A 22,761-nucleotide genomic window follows, 5' to 3' on the forward strand; every position below is an offset into this window, starting at 1 on the left:
AATAGTTTATAACAGATTGGAAATAGGTGATGACTGAAGAGAGAGAGAGAGAGAGAGAGAGAGAGAGAGAGAGAGAGAGAGAGAGAGAGAGAGAGAGAGAGAGCGAGAGAGAGAGAGAGACCACCAGCCCACCGAGCACAAACTTGCAAGAAGCAGAGCATGCAGAAAAAGCTCCGCTAGACAACAGTGCAGCTGCTCGACGGGTTTTAAAGCTGCAGAGGCAGCAGAGCTTGTTTCGGATTACAATGATTGCCACAACTCAACAAAACATGACCACGGAGCTGGTATGTGTGTGTGTTTTATTTTCATTTTTCGATCCCTACTTAGTTTTCCCATATATTTAGAGCAGTGTGTGTGTGCGTGCGTGTGCGCGCGTGTGTAGTCTCTGATGTGCAGTGGGGAATTCCTCATGTATACCCACAAAACGATGATTATCAATTAGTGTTTTCGACCATTTCGCCCACTCAGACTTTTCCGTCAATATTCATCTCCTGGACAGCATTGACTCTGTGCACTGCGGTGCAAGGCTGGTGTGGTAACTCGACGTCCACAGCCTCTCACTCTTATTGTCGCTCTGTCCCGTAGAGACTTTTATACCATGATATCTGCATCACAAAAAAATGTCGGTGTAATAATCACATGTAAAAAATTGTCCCGGCAGAAAAAATGTCCCCTCCAGCCAGGACGACTTGGCTCAAACGCACTGTATGATTGATTATCCCTCAGTGTATTGTCATTGAACAAAGACTATGAGCCAATACATCACACTATTAACACTCATTGATTATGCCAGATGCTGGCTTTAGTGAAATATCTATAATGTAAATTATTCTTGAATGCAGCTTTCCCATTTAATTGTAATTGACATGCACACCTGGTTTATTTAAGACAGTTCATCTCTGTTTATCACTATGTCACACTTTGTTTTTAATTGGATTTACTTACGTAACTACTCTAACATGCAGTGCTTCCTTCTTCTAATCAAACGTTCCTATGCTGCATCAGTCATTATACAACAATGTTACTCTGGTGCTACACTTTCTCTACAGTGCTGTGCAACAATTTAAAACCTTGCCAACTGAGCTCTCCGAATTAACAGATCTCAACAAACTGTCATTCTTCTTGGGAAAGATTTTAAATCATGAGCTGATTCGTGCACAGCTGCTCTGTTGGAGAAAGCATTTGAGAGATATGGAGCAGTTACATTAGGTCTAATTGGTATGCAATATGAGCATGGTGATGTCTGACATTAAGTGTCACACTAACCTTCAGTTTATTCTGGTCTTGGTGAAACCTGCTTGAAGGGTCAGTGTGGTAATACTGCACCATTATTGGTTTTTTTTTGAGAGCGGGGCTTATAAACAATCCATTACCTGCAAATGTCGCAACATTTCATGTCACGATCTGTAATCAATGTTCTTTACACCGTGAAGCATTTAAGTAGGCCAAGCTGGGTTACGATTGTCGGTCTCCGTTCATGAGAAATGCAATGATTTATGTGGGTTGCTACTTGTGTCATACATCTGTGTGTCACAGTATTAGACCTACCATGATGACCAGTAGGAGCAAAGAGAATTGCAGAGTCAACATAGATGACATGTGTCACCACTCAAATATGAACACCACATCAGAAATTCCATGCCAGGAATACATAATTCTTTGGTTCAGTTAATGGCATTAAGGAAGAAAATTATACTCATGATGTCATTTTTTTTTTTCATAGTCAATATTGTTTTAACATTCATCCTCAGCACTGATGATGTGACAATGTTTTAGTGTATAATGAGCACATTATAAGCCTATTTCTGGGGAGTCTCAGCCCAGTGACAAATGCCATATCTTTCGTCATATTTCACTGAAACACTACATCATGTCAACTGCAGCTCTCCCACATGGATTTAACTGATGCTGCTTGTTTCCTAAAGGCAGGAACTCGGTCACTGTGAGTGGCTGGACATACTGAGGAAAAGCTCCCTCATACACACTCATAGCCCTTTTCTACAGTCATTTTCTTATGCGTGATGGAGCATGAAAAGAATAAGACAGCGCGGCCTTGCAGTGCTAGAGGCTAAAGCAGCAGGTCTTTCATTTCACAAAGGCTTGTGCTGCATTGTCTGGCAATAGCCTCGAGGGCAAAAAAATTTGCCCATTTAGCCTCATGTGGTGTCTATACCACCCGCTTTTTTATTTTTCAATAAACACAAACGGAGACAGGGTGGCACAGTGAGTGGGAGCACAGAAATGTGTCTGGATGTGATGAAAGATAGCCTAGATATGAATCAATATTGATCTGTAGTATCTCATAGCTACAGCTCATTGGTTACCATTTATCCCAAACACACTAAAGTTACAGCCTACTGTTGATGACTTTCATTTTAAATGAGGCAGATATAGAGGAGATATAGACACAGCCATACATACGTAGGTTGCTAATCTACAGCTTTCCCTTGAGAGCAATTACAGCGTATCATTAAATTAAGGAGCACACAGGTTATATCGAGGTGTTGTATGTGTCTGACAATAGATCTCCCCTTTTTTATGGTGCTGGTTATACCATTGATGCGTCTGCCAATGTCATGTAAGTAATAAACATCATTGCCTGATGTTAAAGGGGGCTTTAGAGGTATGCAAATCCAGAACCAGAAGCCCCAAACAGCCCGCAATGGCTCCCTCATTCCTCTGCCGATGATTTATTATCAGATTCTTCATGCCTCAAAGACACAGAAGATGGAGTTCAGGAGGTCTCCAGAGCCTAATTTATGAATTCTCCACACTGCCTTGATTCTGCACAACCTAGTTGTATTGCTCGCTGTGCAGATTGAGAAATTGTGTTTAAGTGTGGCTTGCCTTTTTGTTTTCGAGCGCAAACTCAATCAATACAGTTGGAATTGTTTGATTGTGTGTGCAGTGCTGTGAGAAGAAGAAGGCAGTTATCTGGAATCTGTTTGTAAGGAGTTTAATTTACGCTTCCAGTCCGATAATTGTGATTCCTAAGTTGAAATGATGGTCAGAATGGGTCTGCATAGAGGTGTCATACTTGGCAAGAAACAGTGTTCAACAGAGGTTGTCTTCCTAAAAGTCTCCTTCATGGCTGTATTCCCATTATTAATTGTTTCCCTCTGGACCATGTACCACTGTACACCGTATCGATTCTCTCGTTTGGTTGAGTTAAAAATCCCCTCGCTCTGCTGGCAAACAGAAGAGCTCTCTATTCTCTAATGCAGTTTTGCATGGTTTGCCAAAAAATCCTCTCAAGGGGATTCCTTCCATAATCATAACGTTTGATTAACATTCCTGCACTCTTTGCTGTTTGACTGACACCTCATCTGGGCTTCTACTCCAACTCCTGTGGGATTTCAGAGGCTGAATAAATGAGATGGCTCTCTTCGATTCACATTTGGTCTTGCTCTGAAGAAAACCTGATTAACAGAAGCCTGCCCTTCACACAGCCCAGCTCGTCATCTGTTCACCTGTGCCTGCATTGGAATCAGCGACCAGTCGGCACGAGCAGCTTCGTCAAACGTTCTCTCTGGGGATTCCGCTCGGCACATCTCGCAAATGTGTGACAAAACTCCTCAATCGCTCAAACGTGGGATTCTCGCGGTCTGTCACGACGACGATGTGACCTTAATCGGAAGTATAGTCTAATGTCTGGGCTCAGGGGAATGATAGGAGCTGGGCATCCCATTAAGATGATGTTTCCGCTCTCACGTTGCACACAGGCTTGGGATTGGTGATGGAATCAGTCAAGAGGAGGAATTTAATTTAAAATGTCCCTTTCTACTGTGAGATCCTGGAATATAATTATTTATATGTTTTATGTAACCATTGCTATTCATGGTTTGCAATTTTACGCAACATATACCCCGTGTGGACGTTAAGAGACATTCAGTTCTCAATTTTCCAAATTTCTAACAGTTCAGTCAAACAGAAAGCGCTGAAGATGCAGTATACTACTCCCAAAGCCTGCTGAAGGTTTCTTTATCTGACGGGAGGATAATGGTGGAGAGATTCTGTGCTGAGAGGCCAGTAGAATGAGACAAAACAGAGTGTTAGAAAGACCAGTATCGACACACGGGCATGGACATCAGTCAACTGGTGGTGGTTTTAATTTGAACACGCTATGATACTGTAGCCAAGGAGATCTATTAAAGATGAGGCCTTGGCAGGAGTTCTGTGCTGGCAACCAGTCGGGATGGAACAGGCCGTGTTTGTCTTCCATTCATCATGGATATAAAGTAAAACTGCTTCCTTATGATAAGAGAGAGAGAGACAAATTCTCAAAGGTGTTTTTAAAAAAAACATTGTGAATGGAGGATTTTTATCTGATCAAAATAAATGGCACACAAAGGCATACAGACAATTTAGAAACCTCTCTGTTTCTGGTTCAACTGCATTGACCTTTACGCCTCAGTCCCTGCTGAATTCTCTCACTTTTTAGAAATCAATTTTTAAGACATTTTGACTCCAGTTAAGTGAGTGCATTCTCAGTTTTCAGCACTTTAATACACTGTGTGCCCAGCGGCTTTAAGTCAGATGGTCAATGGGGGTAGAGAAGTGTATGTTTCCGGAGAGGATATGTTAGGTGTGACCAATAGAACTGATTCAGGGACAGCTGGTGTCACCCAGGGAGCACGGAGGAACAGCAATCTGTTGACCAGCAGGCCAAAATGCCTTCCTTCAGCTGCCCGCCTCCCTAATGCCTGGAGGAAGGTGATCTGGACAGGCGAGGCTGTGAAGGTTAAGCCAAAGGGTGGGGCAGCCATAATGAGGACCGACATGTTGTACCTTCTGTGTGATTGAACTCTCACACTCCAGCGGCTATGTGGCTCCAGCAGTGCCAGCCACTCGTTACGAGGGAGTGGAGTGCAGCTTGGGAACAGCACGCAATTGTGTTTCATTGTAACTGATACTGATGCCGGCTCGTTCCATCAGCTCTCCCTGATCACATACTGAGGATATTCACAGAATCCTTTTCTCTCTTGATAACTGAAGCTTTGTGTATAATTTATTGTGTAGTTATGTAGTCCCAACTACTTCTTCTCATTTTCATTGCCTCGTTAACAACTTCATCCAGTGCTGTTGAATAAATTCTGATCCACTGAAGCAGATGAAATAGGGAGCAGCTTTTCCTATAAAAAGCACTCAGGCGCCACATATTTCATTATAACTTACACCACCTCCTTATTTTTATTTTTTTAGCCAAACCACATAGCCCATCAGTCATGTAACAAGTGAAATGAGTCGATGACAAAGAAAAATTAAAGTGCGGCCAAAATTGCTGCCTCAATCAAGCTGGTCTCAGTCCCCCCCCCCCCTGGGGCTCGCTGTTTTGATGTGCCTGTCGGGGGGGGCAATTTCTGTGAGAGCGTGGAGATGAAGCAGCACTAATGTCCTCCTCCACTGCTGTGCTCGCATTCATCACCGTGTTTGTGTGTGTTCTTTTCATATCAGGACTTGGGGAGTTCAGATGGTCCCCCGCGGAACTGGAAGGGCATAGGAATAGCCATGGTGGTGATCCTGGCTGTTATGTCTCTGGTCATTCTCTCTGTCATCGCCCTCACGCCCGGTAAGAAGAGCTGTATGGAGGAGAAAAGGCAGCAAAGCAGAGATGTGTTGTAATTTAGGGAATTAAAGGGATAGTGTGATATTTTGGGTAATTTTGTTATTTTGTAGAGAGTTCGATGAGAAGATCGATACAACTCTCACGTCTGTAGAGTATGAAGCTATACCTTGCATCTGGTTAGCTTAGCATAACAAGACTGACAACAAGAGGGAACAGCTAGCCTGGCTCTGTCCAAAAGTAAGAACATGGTTCTACCAACACCTCAAAAGCTGTCAAATTGACATATTATAGCTTGTTTATTTGATCTGATAGAAAAGTAAATTCCCCCTTTTTTTGTTCCACAGACTGTATCGAATTTGGAAGTAGTGCTGCTTGCCATATAGGTTATATTGTGGGCTGTATGTGTCTGCTAATAGATCTCACCAAGTTTTATGGTGGTTTATGTAAGTCATGTAAGTAATAAACGCCATTACCTGATGTTAAAGGGCAAAGTAGCAAATCCACAACCAGAATCCCCAAACCTGCGATGGACCAGAGGTTTCATATTTGTTTATTCTTTGACAGAGCCAGGCGAGCTGCTTCCCTCTGATTCCAGTCTTTATGACAATCTAAGATAGCTGGCTGCTGGCTGTAGCCTTATATTTATTGCACAGTTAAACTTGTGAGAGAGGTATCCATCTTGCGATCTCCAGTTAGAGATCTTAGCTTATTCTCCAGAAAGACAATAAGCGTTTTTCCCAAATTGTCGAACTTGCACTTCCGTGGACAAGCATTTCACAGATGTTTCAAATGTTTCAAACACGGAAGGTAAACGCTGTTAGCTCTGTCAGCAGGGTTGCCGTAAGTCGTTGAGAGGCAATAGAAATGCTCGCAATCTCGTCTCTTTCCAGTCTTCTCTGCAATCTGTCAAATAAAGGCAAAAATGTGAAAAATGAATCCAAAATCGAAGCAGACATATAGTCCAGGCTCCAGGCGCTCAGGCTTTACTGTAAACATACTTTTTGATGAACTAATTAACTCTTGTCTCTTTGCTTCGGAAGATGAATCTCACTTATTAGTCCGTTCCCATCTCACTATGGAGGATCTGGAGAGTGAAGAGTTCCAAGTTCATGACCCCTGTGTGGCATGGTTGAACGGTAAGGACCCCTGTTCTGTCTCGCAAATTACTCCCAAATGAAGTGTTCATGTCAGTTTAATACCACTTAATCGATCTCACCTGAAACTGAGATAGTGGTTTGCAGACCTAGCAGCTGTTTCTGCCTCTGTGGATTCAAGCCATCACTGTAATAACACAGGATCCTCTTCCCCGAACTGTCTTGACCCTGTCAGAAAACGAAGTGGCTCTCCGCACTAGAGAAGGACACGTCCTGTCGTTTAGCCTCAACAGCAACCTCACCTCGACTCTGGTGGACAACAGCTCCCTGGTGAGTTACACAGCTTTTGAGGACAGGGGACAGATTTCAGTATTGATTGGCTCATATCCACAGACAGCTGGACAAATCGACTGGCCAATGGAGTTTCCAGATCGAGAGAAAGAGAGAAGCTGTTGAGTGCCACTTTTCCAAATCCCACACTTGAGACAAAAAAAGAATTGGCAGAGTGACAGTATCAGCTCATTTCCCCCCAAAATCTGGCTGCTGTGTGAGCCCTCTCAACATGTGGCTTCAAAGAGAATTTCCCAAGCAAGGGCATCATTTTGAACACCGCCTCTGCGCGACACTGACAGCCTTATATGGGTCATCGCCGAGGAGCTTAAAGCAGGGTTGTGTTGTCAGGTTGAGTCATTCCTCGGCGCTATGATGTGATTTGTTATCTCTGCTGCTCTTAATTCCAGAAAAATATGTATTCCTGTATGAATACCAAGATGCACATGGCGTTTCCCGAAATAAATGAATGTCTGACACAATTTTAGCTCCATATAGTGTCAAAGATTGACATTAGAATTCATAGTCATTAATGAAACTTTTTTAGGTAACACTTTTTAGACCAGAAAAATACTTTTGCAGATCTATTTTATGAGACAGCTGCGTGGGAAAGAGGGACGAGTAGATCATATTTATTCATTATGGAGTTTTGTATTTATTTATTAATGCTGAATTTCCATTTTCCATGTAAATGTATCCTTATGAGTCATCAAAACATATTTTTGAGAACGAAGTTTAGCCTTTGGGGCTTTAAGCATTCATTTGACAGAAATCTACCCAATTAATGTAAACATTTTGGTGCACATTCATGGTTGTTACTATCCAGAGTGTTTTACTTACATACAATATTGGTGATTGCCATCGAGTCATTTCCATATTCCCTATTTAAGATGGCTTGTCATTGTCACAAACCATTAGCCTGATGAAGGTCTAGCACCGAAACAACAAAACATGTTTTACAAGTCAGAAAGTGTGCAGAGTTTGTTTGCAACTTTAGGAAGCACATTTTAAAACCAGGGTGACAAAGTGCTTCACAGTAACATACAAAGATGGTGAAAAGCATCTGTAGAACTATTCAAATTGAAGACAAGCACAAACGGCTAAAGAATAAGAACAAATGAAGGCAAGGAAGCTTTGAAAACATGTCTTTGAGAATAAACAGATTTAGCGAAAGCCATGCAGCGTTGAGGTAATGTGAGAACGCTATGGAGTTTTGTAAACACGCAGCAGAAAGTCCTGCCAGAAGCTTTTGGCTGAAACAAGAACTAAAGGCATTACAGAAGTCTAGGCATGATGAGACTGACGAATGGATGATTTGTTCGAGCTGGTAGAAGGATAAGCAGGGGCACATTGGTTTCTGTCAAAATGACAGGACAATAGAACCGACCTTAAATGTTTCTCTAGGTTCAACTGGGAATCCAAAAATGACCCCAAGTTTGAGTAAAAGCAAGTCAAATTTCTAATTCTGAAGAAAAATATTTAATTATATTATACCTACAACCGCTTTCTCCACCAGCCCTGTCTTGAGCCCATACAACAAAACTGCATTGTTCGTTTCCAGGGAAATGTGTTTTGATGTGGATTATTTGCTTTGTATGTACTAAATAAATAAATAAAAAGTATGCAAATTGGAACGCAGTAAACATTTCCCTCCAAAGGTAATTGAGAGAGCAGTTTAGTTTTATGGGAATGATATTTTGAAGGAGACAGGGTTGTCTTCTGCGAAAAACAAATGGAAGTTGCTGATGATGTGTTGTCTAATCTTTCAACAGGACCTGACTGCTACTAAATTTCAAGTGTCAGCAGACAAGACGGCTGTCCTCTTGGCGTATAACATTCGACCGGTAAGTTTTCTCCAAATGCCAAGTTGACTCAGAGTTATTCCAGAATAAGCTCTGTTAAGCTCTTTACCTTCAGAAGACATCCGGAGTCACACATTGTCCTTCTAATATTAAAGACTGTTACCGCTCACACGGCTCAACGGGTCTGGTCGGCCACCGGTTGCTGCAAAACCACGCTGAATGCATCCTAATCAGAGCCCCGAAGAAACAACAGAGATAAGGAGTGAGAACATGAAGGAGGTTGAGGAAGATGTGTGTGTGTGTGTGTGTGTGTTTGTGTGTGTGTGTGTGTGTGCTGATTCTGCTACTGCAGCACTCATAAGCTCCATAACACCGCCCGCCACATGACTGGGATAACTTATGGGGAGTTGAATATTTAAACTGGCTGATGGCGGAAGGTGCAGGGGCCTGAGGAAAGCTTAGTGAGTGATCCGAGTGATAGTGGGGGGAACGGGGGAAGGGGAGATCAAGGAGGTGGAGGGGGTAAAGTTGGAGCTGCAGTAATGAAATCGCCCTGCTAGTTCGGTGGGGAATATTAATGAGAAGCTGACAAGAATCCCAATCGCAGGTGGTTTCGGATAGGCGTCGGGGTATAGACACAAAACAGATCTTTTTGCTCCCTTTACTTTAACACCCCATAGCTCAGTTCCTCCAGCCGCCTCAAATACCCGCACCATTAATAAATGGTCGGGGTTTTCCTCAAAGGGCATGCAAGTTCTGTTATTTGCAAGTAATTGGCAATGGAGGGGAAACAGAATTAGGATAAAATGAAATCCCTCAGCACATTTTCCCCCACATTCTTATTAAAAAGCTGAAATCAGGTTTTGCTGCTCTCTCGCAATCTCATTTGTTCAGTCACTTCTTTTCTGGGGGGGGGGGGGGGATCCTGTTGCTGTGTTACAGTATTCGTCTGAAACACAGTGCATCCATTCTAACTGCATTATTCAGTGATGAACATTCGTTCAATCACTTTTCAGTTATCTCTGTAGAGAAAGGGCTCAGATCTGTGTCCAATCTGTGGGTTGCTTTAGATTTATATCATTAGCATACTTTCTCTGATGTCAGCAGGAATTGTCTACTCTCATCTGTATGCTCAGTGTGTATTCACCCGGGAAGAAATCAGAGGCAGTGGGCACGCCACCTGGAATCATTTGTATATATAGAAATGTGTATGTTTGCGTGAGCATGGTTGGCATTTTGTGTGCATGGGGGGGGCTATTCCTCCATTATCCTCGTCTTTCCAGCTCCATCCCTCTCTCTTCGCTCCTTCTTCCTCACTCTCTGCCACTTTTTTTCCCCTGTCTCTGGAGGGGATTTGTGCTGACTGAAGCAGTTTGCGGCAGGCACCAGCTTTGCTGTTCAAAAAGAGGAGCGGCACGCTGCCGAGAGTGGCAGAGAACGAGAGAGAAAAACAGAGAGAGCGGTGGAGGAAGCCACTTGTGAAAGGAGGGAGTTGGGCAGAAAAATAGGATTTGTACCATTTCCCCTCAAATACACTGCCCAGTTGAAATCAATCAGAAGGGTTATCTAAGAGATGCTAAAAGGAGAAAGCTGCAGTGGAGAGAAACGGATGAGCGTGGCTGTGGGTAAAGTTAAAAGGCTTCTCTGGATTTTGTGATAGCTCTGGAGGCTTTAGGGAGGGTTTTGTGCCTCGTGGGGGAAAATAAATGGATTTTGATAAGAGGGTACATAGACGTGGATTTGGCCACATGGAACACGAGAGAGCAGATTTCCTGTATACAGGAAAATGTCTTTCTTTAAAGCCTGTTTGAATTGAATGGGTTCAAAAAACAAGAAAGAGAAGCCCCACTTGTTTTTATAAAAAGAGTGACGGCGAGATACCATCCTGCCAAGACAGTGCAGTTTAGGGACAAATAAGATGCCAACGGAGTCGTGTCTACACTCTGCAGCAAACGCTGATGGGTGCTGGCATCAAAGGCAGCGCATAGTGGGGCTGCAAAAAAACGCTTGTGAGGCAGGAAGAACGTTGAGAGGGAAGGATGCTATTATCTCTGTATTGTGCATCATGCAGTGTACACTATATATTACAGCTGCGCTCCTGCAAATGGTGTTGTAATACCTATACGTTTCCTTCAACACGTTATTAACAAGCTATCTTATGAATATTTAATCTGTGTTTTATTCCCCCACCCCCATTTTGTAGATGTGGACTGGATAGTAGGCGGGTAGTAAAGTGTGTGTGTGTGTGTGGGGGGGGGGGGGGGGGGGGCAGAGCAATCTGTAGGATTTATGATATGTGACTGGAAGCCACATTAGAATTCACTCTTCCTTTCCAAGACAGATGCTCTCACTGTCTCTGTCTGTTTATCATACTGAAACACACAAACACACAATAAAGTAGCCTCTGCCACCAGCCCCATGATGTTAAGTCATGAGCAGAATCTCTGGGTTCATTTACAAATCATGAACAGCTTATTGAACGTGGTGCACTTGGCTAAGCCCCCCCCCCCCTGTGGTCTCGGAGAGTTATACTCCCTGTGACGACCAAGATCGGTCCTTGTCTCTGCATCCTTTCCTTCCTTCCTGTCCTTGTTTCTTTCTCTCCATCTCCCTCCCTCCCTTTTTCCTGTAGTGTTGGACCAATTCATCCCTTCCTCTTCATGTCCTCGCAGTTATTTTCTGTTGTAATTGTAACAGCTGTACACCCTGTTCCACCCTCATGCTCAGACTTTACCCCGCAATCAGATTTCGATTTCATTTAGGTAGCCTTACAATTTATTTCTCTTTCTTTATCGCTGCCTTTTTCCAGCCATGCATTTTCTTGCAACATACAAACAACACAGAGGAGAAAAAAAAATCCTATTTCACCGCTAACTGTGAAACTGTATAGAGGATGTGACATTTCATTTCTTTGGGGACTGGTTATTCGGAAGGGTCAGGCTTTCGGAGGCCAGTGGGCAAACAGCTTGTTTCCAACCCTTTGCATGAGAGGAAAAAAAGAATAATACAAATCAATACATTGCCGAGATCTGCTCCAGGTCAGTGGTTGTGAGACGCTGTGGTCAATTGCGGTTAACACACACACACACACACATACACATGCACACATTCATTGATTCTGGTCCCTTGGTCTTCTTCAGCGTGTTAATTGAATTGTTCATCGAGCTGCTGATGCCTGTGTCAGGGTTGCCAGCCACAATAGATCTCAGTGGAAAAGACATTAGCTGTAACGATACTACTTGATAAGATTCTCTAACTTAGTTTTAAGCCCACCTACATAAATAATTCCTACATATTATTTCCACGGTTCTTTCTTTGTGAACATGAGTTCATGAGTATTAAGTCTGTGGCTGCTCCAAAGACAATGAATGGGAGATTTTTTGGACCCACAGAATGTTTCTTTTTTTTTTTTTACCAAAAGAGCTTTGTTCTATTATAGTGTTTTCAGTTCTGAAACAGAAAATGTGCCCATTTGGAACATTCACCTGAATGCTCTTATGCTGCCTTCAAATGGGGTCATGTTTACCGTGTTCACGAGAACGTCCCCCGTCTTCTGGTATTCACGACCTCGTAAGTGGAAGTTTTGTGTGAGCACTAAAATACGTGTGTGTTGTCATCCAAGTGCGGCACACCTGTGTGCATGATATCCTCTACCTCTTTCAGGTGTTCTCTCAGTCCTTCACAGCCTCCTATGCTATCTACAATGTGGCTAATGGGTAGGTGGAATCATGAATGCTAATGCATGGGCTGCACTGGGCATGAGCGTCACCAATGCAAGCAGACCTGCGGATTAAAAAACTTCCCCAAATGAGTGTGTCTCATCGAATCAGAGCCTCATGTTTCTGTCAGACATGCATTCATTCTTCAGTGGTCTTTCCAGGTTCCATATCCTAACGTAAGGTTTGTACTGTACTTCAGATTTCACTGCCTGATATTCATACTCAGCATTGTATTAGTGGAAAAGCTCTGTGGTAGATCCCTGGAGCTTCTGAGGAATGGTTATGATAAAGGAATTGAGGAGGACCTGCAGTATTGATCATTGCCTGAGTATGCCTTGGAGGAAAATGTTTGCCTGGCAGCTAGGATTATGTAACAACAAATGTTGCACTCTTGCATGTACCAACTCCATTCTCTGTTTTGTTTTTCCCTGTCTGCATCTTGCTCCTTTGTCCTCACAGTGCAGTGAGCAGAGCTCAAGGACAGGGCATGGATGGACCTCAGAGGGCTCTAAACAGGGCACTCATCCCTAACAGAGGGCTTACGGCCCTGTATTTGTGTGTGTTCCAGGGAGCTGCTGGAGCTTAATCCTCCGGAGAGGGAGAAGGCAGTGCTACAATACGCTTCCTGGGGGCCTCAGGGGAGCCAGCTGGTAAGCCAGGGGCCCTCTCATTTACCTGATCAATGTGCTGTCTGCGTCTAAATCAACTACACCTGCCAAAATGATAAGGAGTTCTTTTTTCAACCTCAACAATCTATAAAAACAAAGTCCTTTGACATCATTTTCATAATGATAACATCAATGGTGAGATGAACTCCATCTCAGGGGTTATTGCTCAGACTGTGTTGCTATAATGGAGTTGTTTTACACTCAACATATCATTCATCTACCTTCCCTGTAATGTAATTGGCTTTTTGCTGCTACGTCTGCAGCATATTAACTGGCAAGTAAAGATGTATTGGCTCTCACTTGTGCTGGCCGATGATTCATTCACTCTTGGACGGTGTTCGACCGGCGCTCGATTCAGGCAGCCAGCGATGAAGCCTTCAACCGTTCTGTATTTAATGTTGGATTTGCCCTGTCTGTCTGTGCCGCTCATGCCAGGCCTATGTGTTTGATGGAGATATCTACTACAAGCCGAGTGTGACCAGCAAAGCCCTGCGTCTCACAACCACTGACCTGGAGCAGAACGTGGTGAACGGGCTCTCTGACTGGACTTATGAAGGTAAGATGTATTCCTGCACTTAAACTACAGAGTGAAACATCTGCAAAACCAAGCTGACAACAATGATTGTGAACAGCAGGTGTATGCTTTGAGACTGATATAACAACTTGCACTGTCTTTTAAAACAGAGGAAGTGCTCTTGACATATGTTGCCCACTGGTGGTCTATGGACGGGGCCCGGCTGGCGTACCTCACCATCAACAACTCTGCCACACCTGTGATGGAAATACCTCACTTCTTAGGTGGTCTCTACCCCTCCAATGTGCTCTTCCCCTACCCCAAGGTAAAAGTTGATGAAGACAAAAGTTGATAGTCACACTGGCAGCTCTGTGAGGCTGAACTTAACATTCTGCTGTTTAGCAGGTGTCATTAGTTTTGCAGGTATTTGGACAAATTCAAAGGTGGGACCTGATGAAAAGTAAAGTTATTACAAGTCAACCTTATAGTGAAGCTAGAGGGAAAGTCAGGGGAGCAACAAGGTCGCGAGGATTCATATTTTAGGCACCACTGATATCTGCACCATATTTGAATGGCAATTCATAAAAATAATTGTCGAGACATTACAGTCTGAACCAAAGTGTAAGAGAATGGCCACTTTTTTCAGCGTGGCTAAAAAGATTTTCCTGTGCGTGCACATTTTATTGAGTTTATTTGATCTTTTTAACGTATTTTTTTGTTTGTTGTGCTCACAGGCTGGCTCAAGTATCCCATCAGTCAGTCTGTTTGTGGTGAATCTGTATGGTCCAGCTCACACTCTGGAGATGATGCCTCCTGACTCCCTCAGGGCCAGGTACTACATCTATCTGAATGTAAGAACTAGAGATGCACCGCTACTGACTCAAATTGCTGGATAGGGTATCAGCGACAATACGCCGATCTGGTATCAGATACAATTATTTTAATAAATATTACATCAAAAATATTTATTTTGTTTTTGCTGATATTGTGCTTTGCAAAGTTAAGTCAGGCACATAAAATAATGATTCGAGTCACTTCCACACAGTGAGGTATACAGCTTATTACCTAAATACTGGTATTGGATCAGTACCTTCTATTGGCTGATACCCAAAGCCCAGTTATTGGGGCTGAAATAGTCTGAATGGTGCATAGTAAAAACAGAATAAACCTTAAAGTCACCTTGTGACATCACCTGTCAGATATTATTACTCATGTGTCAAAATTCCTCTCCACTGTTTTTTCTCGGTCATTCCTTCGCACCACTTTCCAATCACTTTCCCCGTGTTCCATTTTCTGCATCGCCTCTTCAGAGACAACTACATCTCCATGGTGACTTGGATCAGCAGCACTCGCCTCACGGTGCGTTGGCTGAATCGTGCCCAGAACCAATCAGTGCTCTGTGTGTGCGAGGCCACCACGGGGGCTTGCTCAGAGGTGAGCGGTCATCAGTCATTCAGCATTCGTAATCCACAAACGGCCTCCGCTGCAATATGTACGGCTTTAATATAATTTTTGCTTCTTGGGAGTTGGGATTGATTTCCTTAAGCTCTCAAACATCTACTGGCTGGATTAATATTTAAGGTCATTTGCTGCATGAGAGGAATCCTCAGTGATGTAGCGCAGTATTATATTGCTTGTTCCCTTTTGGTAAATCCTCACATATTCCATGTTACCCATTGCCAATAGCGTATTATTTTTATATTTAATAATGAATATATATAATAAGCTTTATTTACACAATGCACTGTGCTTTAGCTTTGTAAATGGTGTGATTCATACATTTCTCTATGTTGTGTGATTCTAAAACAAAAGAAGCACAAAATGGCCATGGACATAATGCAAAACAAACGACAGGTATGTATTGCTCATGTTTCATGTTTTATTACACCTGTTTGCCACTACTGTCTGTCTTCTTGACTCAATACTTCTCCTCAACAGGATGCGCCGTTGTTTTCAGCAGACGGCTCTGTGTTTTATACAATCTTGCCAGCAAAACAGGGCGCTCGTGGAGAGTTTCACCATATTGCTGGTCTTTCAGCCCAGGTCAGTTTTTTTTTTTACAAAATTGGTCGTTAACATTTCAACAGCAGTCACATAAAACACTGTGATTACAGATATCAGCAGCACAGACCTTTAAAGTCTGGTTTGCTTAAAATCCCCTCCTCTCTTATTAATTAGAGCAATTTGTTTGTATTTGTTTTTGTCCCTAATTGCTAAAACACCACCATCTAAGGAGTAATTTCCCTTATTATGGCCGTTTTGCCCTTTACATCATTGAAGGAAGTTCAGTCAATTTCAATTTGGCAATTGATGCATGCCCAGAAAGGCAATTAAAAAGGTTTTATGATGCCGTTTTTTTTTTTGTTGTTGCCATTTTGCCATTAGTGGACAGATTAAGAGTGTAGTAGCATATGTTACGTAGCTGTTGGGTCTCTTGGCACAGAACAGTCACATCACTACTCGAAACACACACAGAGGTGAGCTAGAGGGAGGAACAGGTCAGGTGGTGGAACTGGTGGAAAGGGGTAACCAGAGGACAGATAAGCAAGGCTGTGCCTGAAATTACAAGGCAGTTAGTGACATGGACAACCAGGCAGAATATTGAACAAGTAATACTCAGAGATCTGAGAGGTGTCGTGACACCTTTGGGCTCATGCAAATCATTAGTGGCTTTGGCTCAAATCACAAGTTTTCTTTTTCTGCGTCTCGCTCACTTCAGTCATTAAAACATACTGTTCCTGAACACTCTGTAGCCGCCAGTGCCTTCATTTGGTTTCACTTTATGAACTTTACCTTTGCTTTTTTCCCCTCCATCCTCTGACACACAATTGCTGTATCGCACCTATTTTTATTCTGTGTATCACCTGGCTTCCACATTGCTCTTCGTCTCTGTTTCTCTGTGCAACGCAGCCTGTCATCCCCTCCGTCCCGCCTCGCTTCTTGACATCAGGGAGCTGGGACGTCACCTTGCTCTGTGCCCTCGACGAGACGGCTGGAAAAATGTATGTGAGAGTCACAGTGTGTGGAGACTGGTTTAATCACCTTTCAGCGCATTAACAGCTTGCAGCTCCTGACTATGAATTGGGGTTAGAGTAGAATAGTGGCCATCATTAAAATGATCATCTCTCGCTGTAAGCTGAGAGCAATTTCTAGACGTTTCAGCCACTGGGTGAATGGTACACATGTGATTTTTTTATTCAAAAATAACTCAAAGTGCAATTTCTACATGTAGCATTGATCTCTGTGAAAAAGTGCCAAAAGGAACTTCTTTAACCTTGACTTTGCTTGTGGCAATGCTTTGCCACTGAAGAGGGTAAAGAATTACTTACATTTGAACAGAGCAGGTTGTCACTTACATCTGTTTTACCCTGCTGGGGGCAGAAAGCCCTCATGAACTAACTGACTGAGGAATGAGCATCAAAGACAATCCAACAAAGTCAATTGAGGATCTAGTCCGTTGTTTGCCGTCCCGAAGTCCACGGGTTGATACTAAACAACTAAATAAGTGTTTCTGTCTCACAGTACTCTACGTACATAGAGGCGGATAGTTGACATATGATGCTTTGATGCACATCCATTTCACATTTGATTTATTTAATTCACCGTCCCTAATGGTGCTTTACAAAGTAAGTGTGATTTAACATGCTGAAGTATGTGAATCTGTGTATTCTCGTCATGGATAATTGATATCCAGAATAATTATGATGAAGTTAAGATGCCCAAAAGTGATTTCAGTGTTGATATAACTTGCTGTGTGTGTGGTTTGTGTTTCTCATCATCAGCTATTTCCTGAGCACAGAGGAATCCAGACAAAGTAGACACCTTTACAGGTAGACATGCTTCCCTCTGAAACGGCGGCACAGTACACATTCTGTTCAACGCTATTTAAACAGACACATTATTGACATAATGTATATGATATAAGACATAAGATATATGTGTTGTCAGTTGAAAAGTAGCTATGCTAGCATGTCTTGTTATTATATAGAACTAGAGTCTAGAGCACAGTGGTGCTTTGAGAGAAATGCTAACGTCAGCCGGCTAACATGCTGATGTAGCCGGTATGATATTCACCATGTTCATCGTTTTGCATGTTAGCGTTTGATAATTAGCACCAAACGCAACGTATTGCTGATGCTGATGGCAATGTCATCGGTTTAGCAGGTATTTGGTTATAAATAAAAGTATTGCACACATAACACAATATGACCTAATGGTGGCGCTAGATGAAATTACAGTTTAATGGAAATCCATTCAATAGTTGTTGGGGCATTTTTAAGATTCATCCTCTGGGGACCATGAATGTCTGTACACATTGTATGCCAATCCATCTTGTAGGTATTGAGATTTTTCAGTGGATAAGTGAAAGATTTGACCTTATGGTGGTGCTAGATGAAAAGTGAGAGGATGACAAAAATCACATGGGTTCATCCTCTGGTCATTATGAATATCCTTAAATAAAATTGATTACTACAATTCATCCCATGGGTTTTAGTTTGGACCAAAGTAGGTGGCCAACATTGCCATCCCTGAAACAACGCTTGCATGGTTGAACAAGCATTCAGAAGAGTAACTGCACATTAGTGTGTTGACGTGTGAATCGTTATTCTTGTGAGCTGTACATGCTCAAGGCCAAGAGCTGTATTTACACATTCATAGAAGAAAGAACTCCTCTGAGTGGACTAGGACCCTCTGTGCCGACACACTTGTCTGTTCCCTCATCAACCTCTCGTCTTTTTATTAGCCTATATAGCTTTGGGCTTGAGGAGATGGCACAACGTTATGTAGGAGGGACTGTGGCTTGTTTGAATTTGGCATGTGATTCATCTTGTATGGAATCTGTAGGCAGCAGAGTGGAGAGGGTCATTGAGAGACTCGACACAGAGCAATCTGTATCACCGCTTTTATGTCTTATCGAACACGCATTTGTTTCTTAAAAGTCAACTGCTTAGTTTGTCTCAAGACACTGACACTTTACTTGGCAATTATTTGACCCTCTCCTGGCACTAATAAAACCACTTTAGACTCTCCTATTCTTCTATCGTGCGGTCAATAACCCCTTTTCTCTTGTGTCCAAGTGTGGACCTGGATGGAGTGTTTCAGCGCCGGTGCATCTCCTGCAACCTCATAGATGGATGTCGCTTCTTTAAAGCTGAATTCAGCCCCAATCAAACCCACTTCATCCTCTATTGTCGAGGTAAATGAGAAACACAAAAGCAAGGAGTATGCTTTCAAGCTTAACGCTGCTCAGACAGCTGGTTTTAGAATGTTTTCTTTTGAAAAATCCCCCAGGCCCAGGAATACCTAAAGTGACGGTTCACAGTACAAAGGACCCCTCCAGTGAGTGTTACATCTGCTTGTCTGACTTATTGTATAATGACGTGCACACACAGGCTTGTCTGCAGTTTCTTGGTACACCCTGCAGAGGAAGCTATATTCAAACACCAAGCACAACACACCAGAAAGTAGATTCTTTACTCGCAGGCTTGTGAACACTGCCCTCTGTCTGTAGCTCTCAGTTTGAGCCGTTTGCATGGAGATCATGGGGATTAGGCAAACTGATGGTTTAGTGTGTCTGTTTTGACATTTAGTATGAATAATCTGACACACTGGTGTTTAATCTCCTGTAGGATACGTCGTCTTGGAGGATAACAGCCCTCTATCTGATGCTCTGGAGGACAAGAGGCTTCCTGAGACTCTGTTCAGGACTCTCCCAGCAGACAACCATGGTACAACAAAAAACAACATTGGCTCTATTTTACATGGTTTGATATTTAGGATATTGGCCACACAAATACAAGCATTCACAGATCACCCTGAGTGCCCTTCTCAAGCAGTCAGACTATATTAAGCACTGGCTGCAAAGTGTCTCAGCCTCTGGCCCTCTGCTCAAGGGCCAGTGCCAGTTATTCTCTGACTATGATTGTGCATGCTTGCTCATGTTTTGTTCAGATTAAGGATTAACTATTTTTTTAAAGAGTATTTTTATGTGCTTCAGATGTCAGAGCCTAAAAATGTAGCAGCAATAACATGTCTGTGGACAGTTGACTTTATTTGACTCGTTTGATTTCCTTAGATCTACACCTGAAGCTATCGCTACCTCAGGGTTACGAGACAAACCTGCACCCTCTCCTCGTCATTGTGTAAGAATCGCTGAACAAGCAGCAGCTGAGTTATTTAGCCACCTGTTTTGCAACCTATGATCCCTCACCTTTACTTCATTCTTTCACCCCCAGCATCTGTCCCCGTCCTTGCTGATCCTGTTTGTCTTGTCGCTCAGGGATGGCGTGCCTGGCAGTCAGTCGGTGACAGAGGAATTTTCCCTGGACTGGCCTCAGGTCCTCTCCGGCACTCACAATGTGGCCTTGGCCTGGGTGGACGGGAGGAGTGGGGTCGGCCGTGGACAGAAGACCACCACCGTGGATCCGCGCAAGCTTGGCTCAGTTAGAGTCAAAGATTATCTGGGAGTTGTAGAGTAAGTTTAGTTGTGCAAACAAAAGCTATATAATTGACATGTGAGAAGACTGCCTGTAAACTGGTTCACTAATAGGATGTAATGATATGTGTATATATATATATATATATATCTACAGGCTGTTGATGCAACTGCCTTACATTGACGATCGTCGGATGATCCTCTATGGCAAGGTTACAGCATTCTTTTAGATTTATAAACTCAATTCTCCTATTGAAGCCATTCAAGCTATTGCATGCTCTGTTTGTTTTACCCCTTTTCGGTTTCTCCTTGCAGGCATTTGGCGGATATTTAACTCTCAAGATGCTAGCTGCAACAGATAAGCTCTTTCAATGCACGGCCGCTGTCGCACCAATAACTGACTTCAGACTTTATAGTGAGTTGAGCTCATGTCATTAACTATTCAAACACTAAGTCCATGGGAATTGTGATTAAATCGAGACACAACTCATGTACTTGAGTTATTCCATTTATTTCAGGTGCTGCATTCTCAGAGAGGTATCTAGGCCTTCCAGCTAAGGAGGAGAATGCTTACTCGGTGAGCCTGTGGATATATTCTCAGTTGCAGTTTGTTTTTGCCCCAAAACAAATGCATTCTTAAAAGTTTCAACAAAAGCTGAACATTTAACATGTAAATGTGTATGAAGGTGTGATTTATCGGGCTGTTGTGTTAGATAGATTAGTTTCAGCTAGTTGTACCTAATAAAACACTTTTTGTTTTCAGACTGCCTCTTTGCTGGAGGAGGTTAACAAGCTAAAAGATGAGAATTTCCTGATTCTTCATGGAACTGCAGATGGTGAGATTTTGTTTAATTTTATGTTTTTAATTCAATTTTCTCGCCTCTAATTTCAATATGTGTGTGTACATTTGGCCAAAGCGAGAGTACACTTCCAGCACAGCGCGGAGCTCCTGAGCCGACTGGTGAAGGTGGAAGCCAATTACTCGCTGCAGCTGTATCCAGATGAGGGCCATGTTCTGAGGGAGGCGCACAGCATCCAGCACTTCCAGCGGACGGTGGTGAACTACCTCCAATCCTGCTTGAAGCACGGCATCCTCCTAGATCCCGTAGAGGACGAGGAGGAGGAAGATGACTGAGCCCAGAGCCCCTTCCCTCCTTCTGGAAGGACTATCTTTGGACTGAATGCCATTTTATGCATTACCTTGGGTCGGATTACCAGGCAGAGGAGTGGGGACCAAACACATTCGATCACCTCCTACAACTTCTGGAAAAATTGATGTACTGTATATCTTGTTGCACATAGCTATTTTTGCTGTTAAACTGTATGTTTGAGGCCGTTTGTTTACAAAATTCACTTTAGATGGTGTGGACTAGAAAAATACTGATTCTGCCAAAGGTTTACAAAGATTTTAAAACATGCATGTCATAATGGCTGCATGATGTGGATTAGTTTACATTGCATTTTCTGTGTTTTGCAGATCCCAATTTCACCCATCAGGGTTAAAAGTATATAATCTGCCAACAGCCGGGAACACATTGGAAAAAATCCTTATTTCTGGACTACGGGATCATATTCCGATTCCTACAGATTCCATTCCAACAAAATTTAAAATGTACAATACACAACATTTTAATCCTAAACTCTAAAATAACAGGAAATCTGGCCCTACTGGTCAGTGTCCTGGTCAGACTCTCCACAAGCTATAAGATAACATTGTAAAATCTTATTTTAGATCTTTTGCACAATGTATTCCCTGCTCAAATAAAGTTAAATGACCCATTTGGATAATTATTAATGTGCCAAATACATTTTGTGGAATTTTTGCATCACTTGCATTTTGTGATGAAGAATGAGTATGCAACTGTGACTATTTACACCACAAGCTCTGGTTCAAGGATGATGCAAGAACATCTATGTGGGACTGTCTTTTTACTGTATTTGGAAGTAGGGTATGTTTCTGTTTTGGTACATCTTAGCATTTTAAACATTTATCATGTATTGCAGAATAAAATTATTTCTTTGAACAGTTTGTTGAGCCATTACCTTACAGTCCACAAAGGAAGTTGACCGGAGTCTTGACCATTAAACTATCAACCGAACCAGACTGGTAAACTGCATGCAGTAGGTTTGAAAACGAAAGCCCTTGAATCTACACAACCGGCTACTTTCCAACACGCATTGACAATAAAGTTTGAACTTCTTGTTTTACAGCAAAAATCTAGTTTGTTTCCTTCTCTAAACATAACTGTCTAACATTGCCATTTGGATTGATAATTATGAAAGAAATCCTATCATGTGCTAACACTTGGTAATAATTACTGACTTTGATCTCTGCAAAGTGGCATTCAAAGCAAATATTATCAGCTGTTACTGCTTTAAATGCCTACATAGATCATGGCCACTGATATTAGGTAAGAATGCCGAAAATATCACACTACATAATATATAAATAACATATAGATGTGGCCTATGATAACTTGCAAAAACACCATACATAGGCATATAGAACATAACATTATTTCCTCATGTTCCTCACTGATCTGCAGCTATCTTCACAGAACAGAGGGAAGAGACGTTATCCAATCAGCGTAAACCCAACTGCCCCCTAGCCAATCAAATCCCTTTACGCTGT

At 42.5% G+C, this 22,761-nt stretch overlaps 1 protein-coding gene across 1 annotated transcript; it reads left to right on the forward strand.

Moving 5' to 3' along the window:
- Window positions 1–230: 230 nt before the first annotated feature.
- LOC306781032 (inactive dipeptidyl peptidase 10) lies at window positions 231–21,264 on the forward strand (the record flags this gene model as incomplete). Its single annotated transcript, XM_079273663.1, has 25 exons — window positions 231–284; window positions 5,455–5,569; window positions 6,607–6,702; window positions 6,896–6,990; window positions 8,763–8,834; window positions 12,456–12,508; window positions 13,080–13,161; window positions 13,615–13,735; window positions 13,864–14,018; window positions 14,428–14,525; window positions 15,004–15,127; window positions 15,506–15,547; window positions 15,632–15,736; window positions 16,604–16,695; window positions 17,476–17,523; window positions 18,772–18,890; window positions 18,986–19,033; window positions 19,324–19,422; window positions 19,770–19,836; window positions 19,974–20,168; window positions 20,287–20,341; window positions 20,445–20,544; window positions 20,648–20,706; window positions 20,893–20,965; window positions 21,047–21,264. Exons 1-25 carry the CDS (start codon window positions 246–248, stop codon window positions 21,262–21,264), a joined length of 2,370 nt encoding a protein of 789 aa, XP_079129789.1. The 5' UTR covers window positions 231–245.
- Window positions 21,265–22,761: the final 1,497 nt, after the last annotated feature.

This window comes from Melanostigma gelatinosum (genome assembly GCF_949748355.1).
Source record: "Melanostigma gelatinosum genome assembly, chromosome: 8".
Taxonomy (NCBI): domain Eukaryota; kingdom Metazoa; phylum Chordata; class Actinopteri; order Perciformes; family Zoarcidae; genus Melanostigma; species Melanostigma gelatinosum.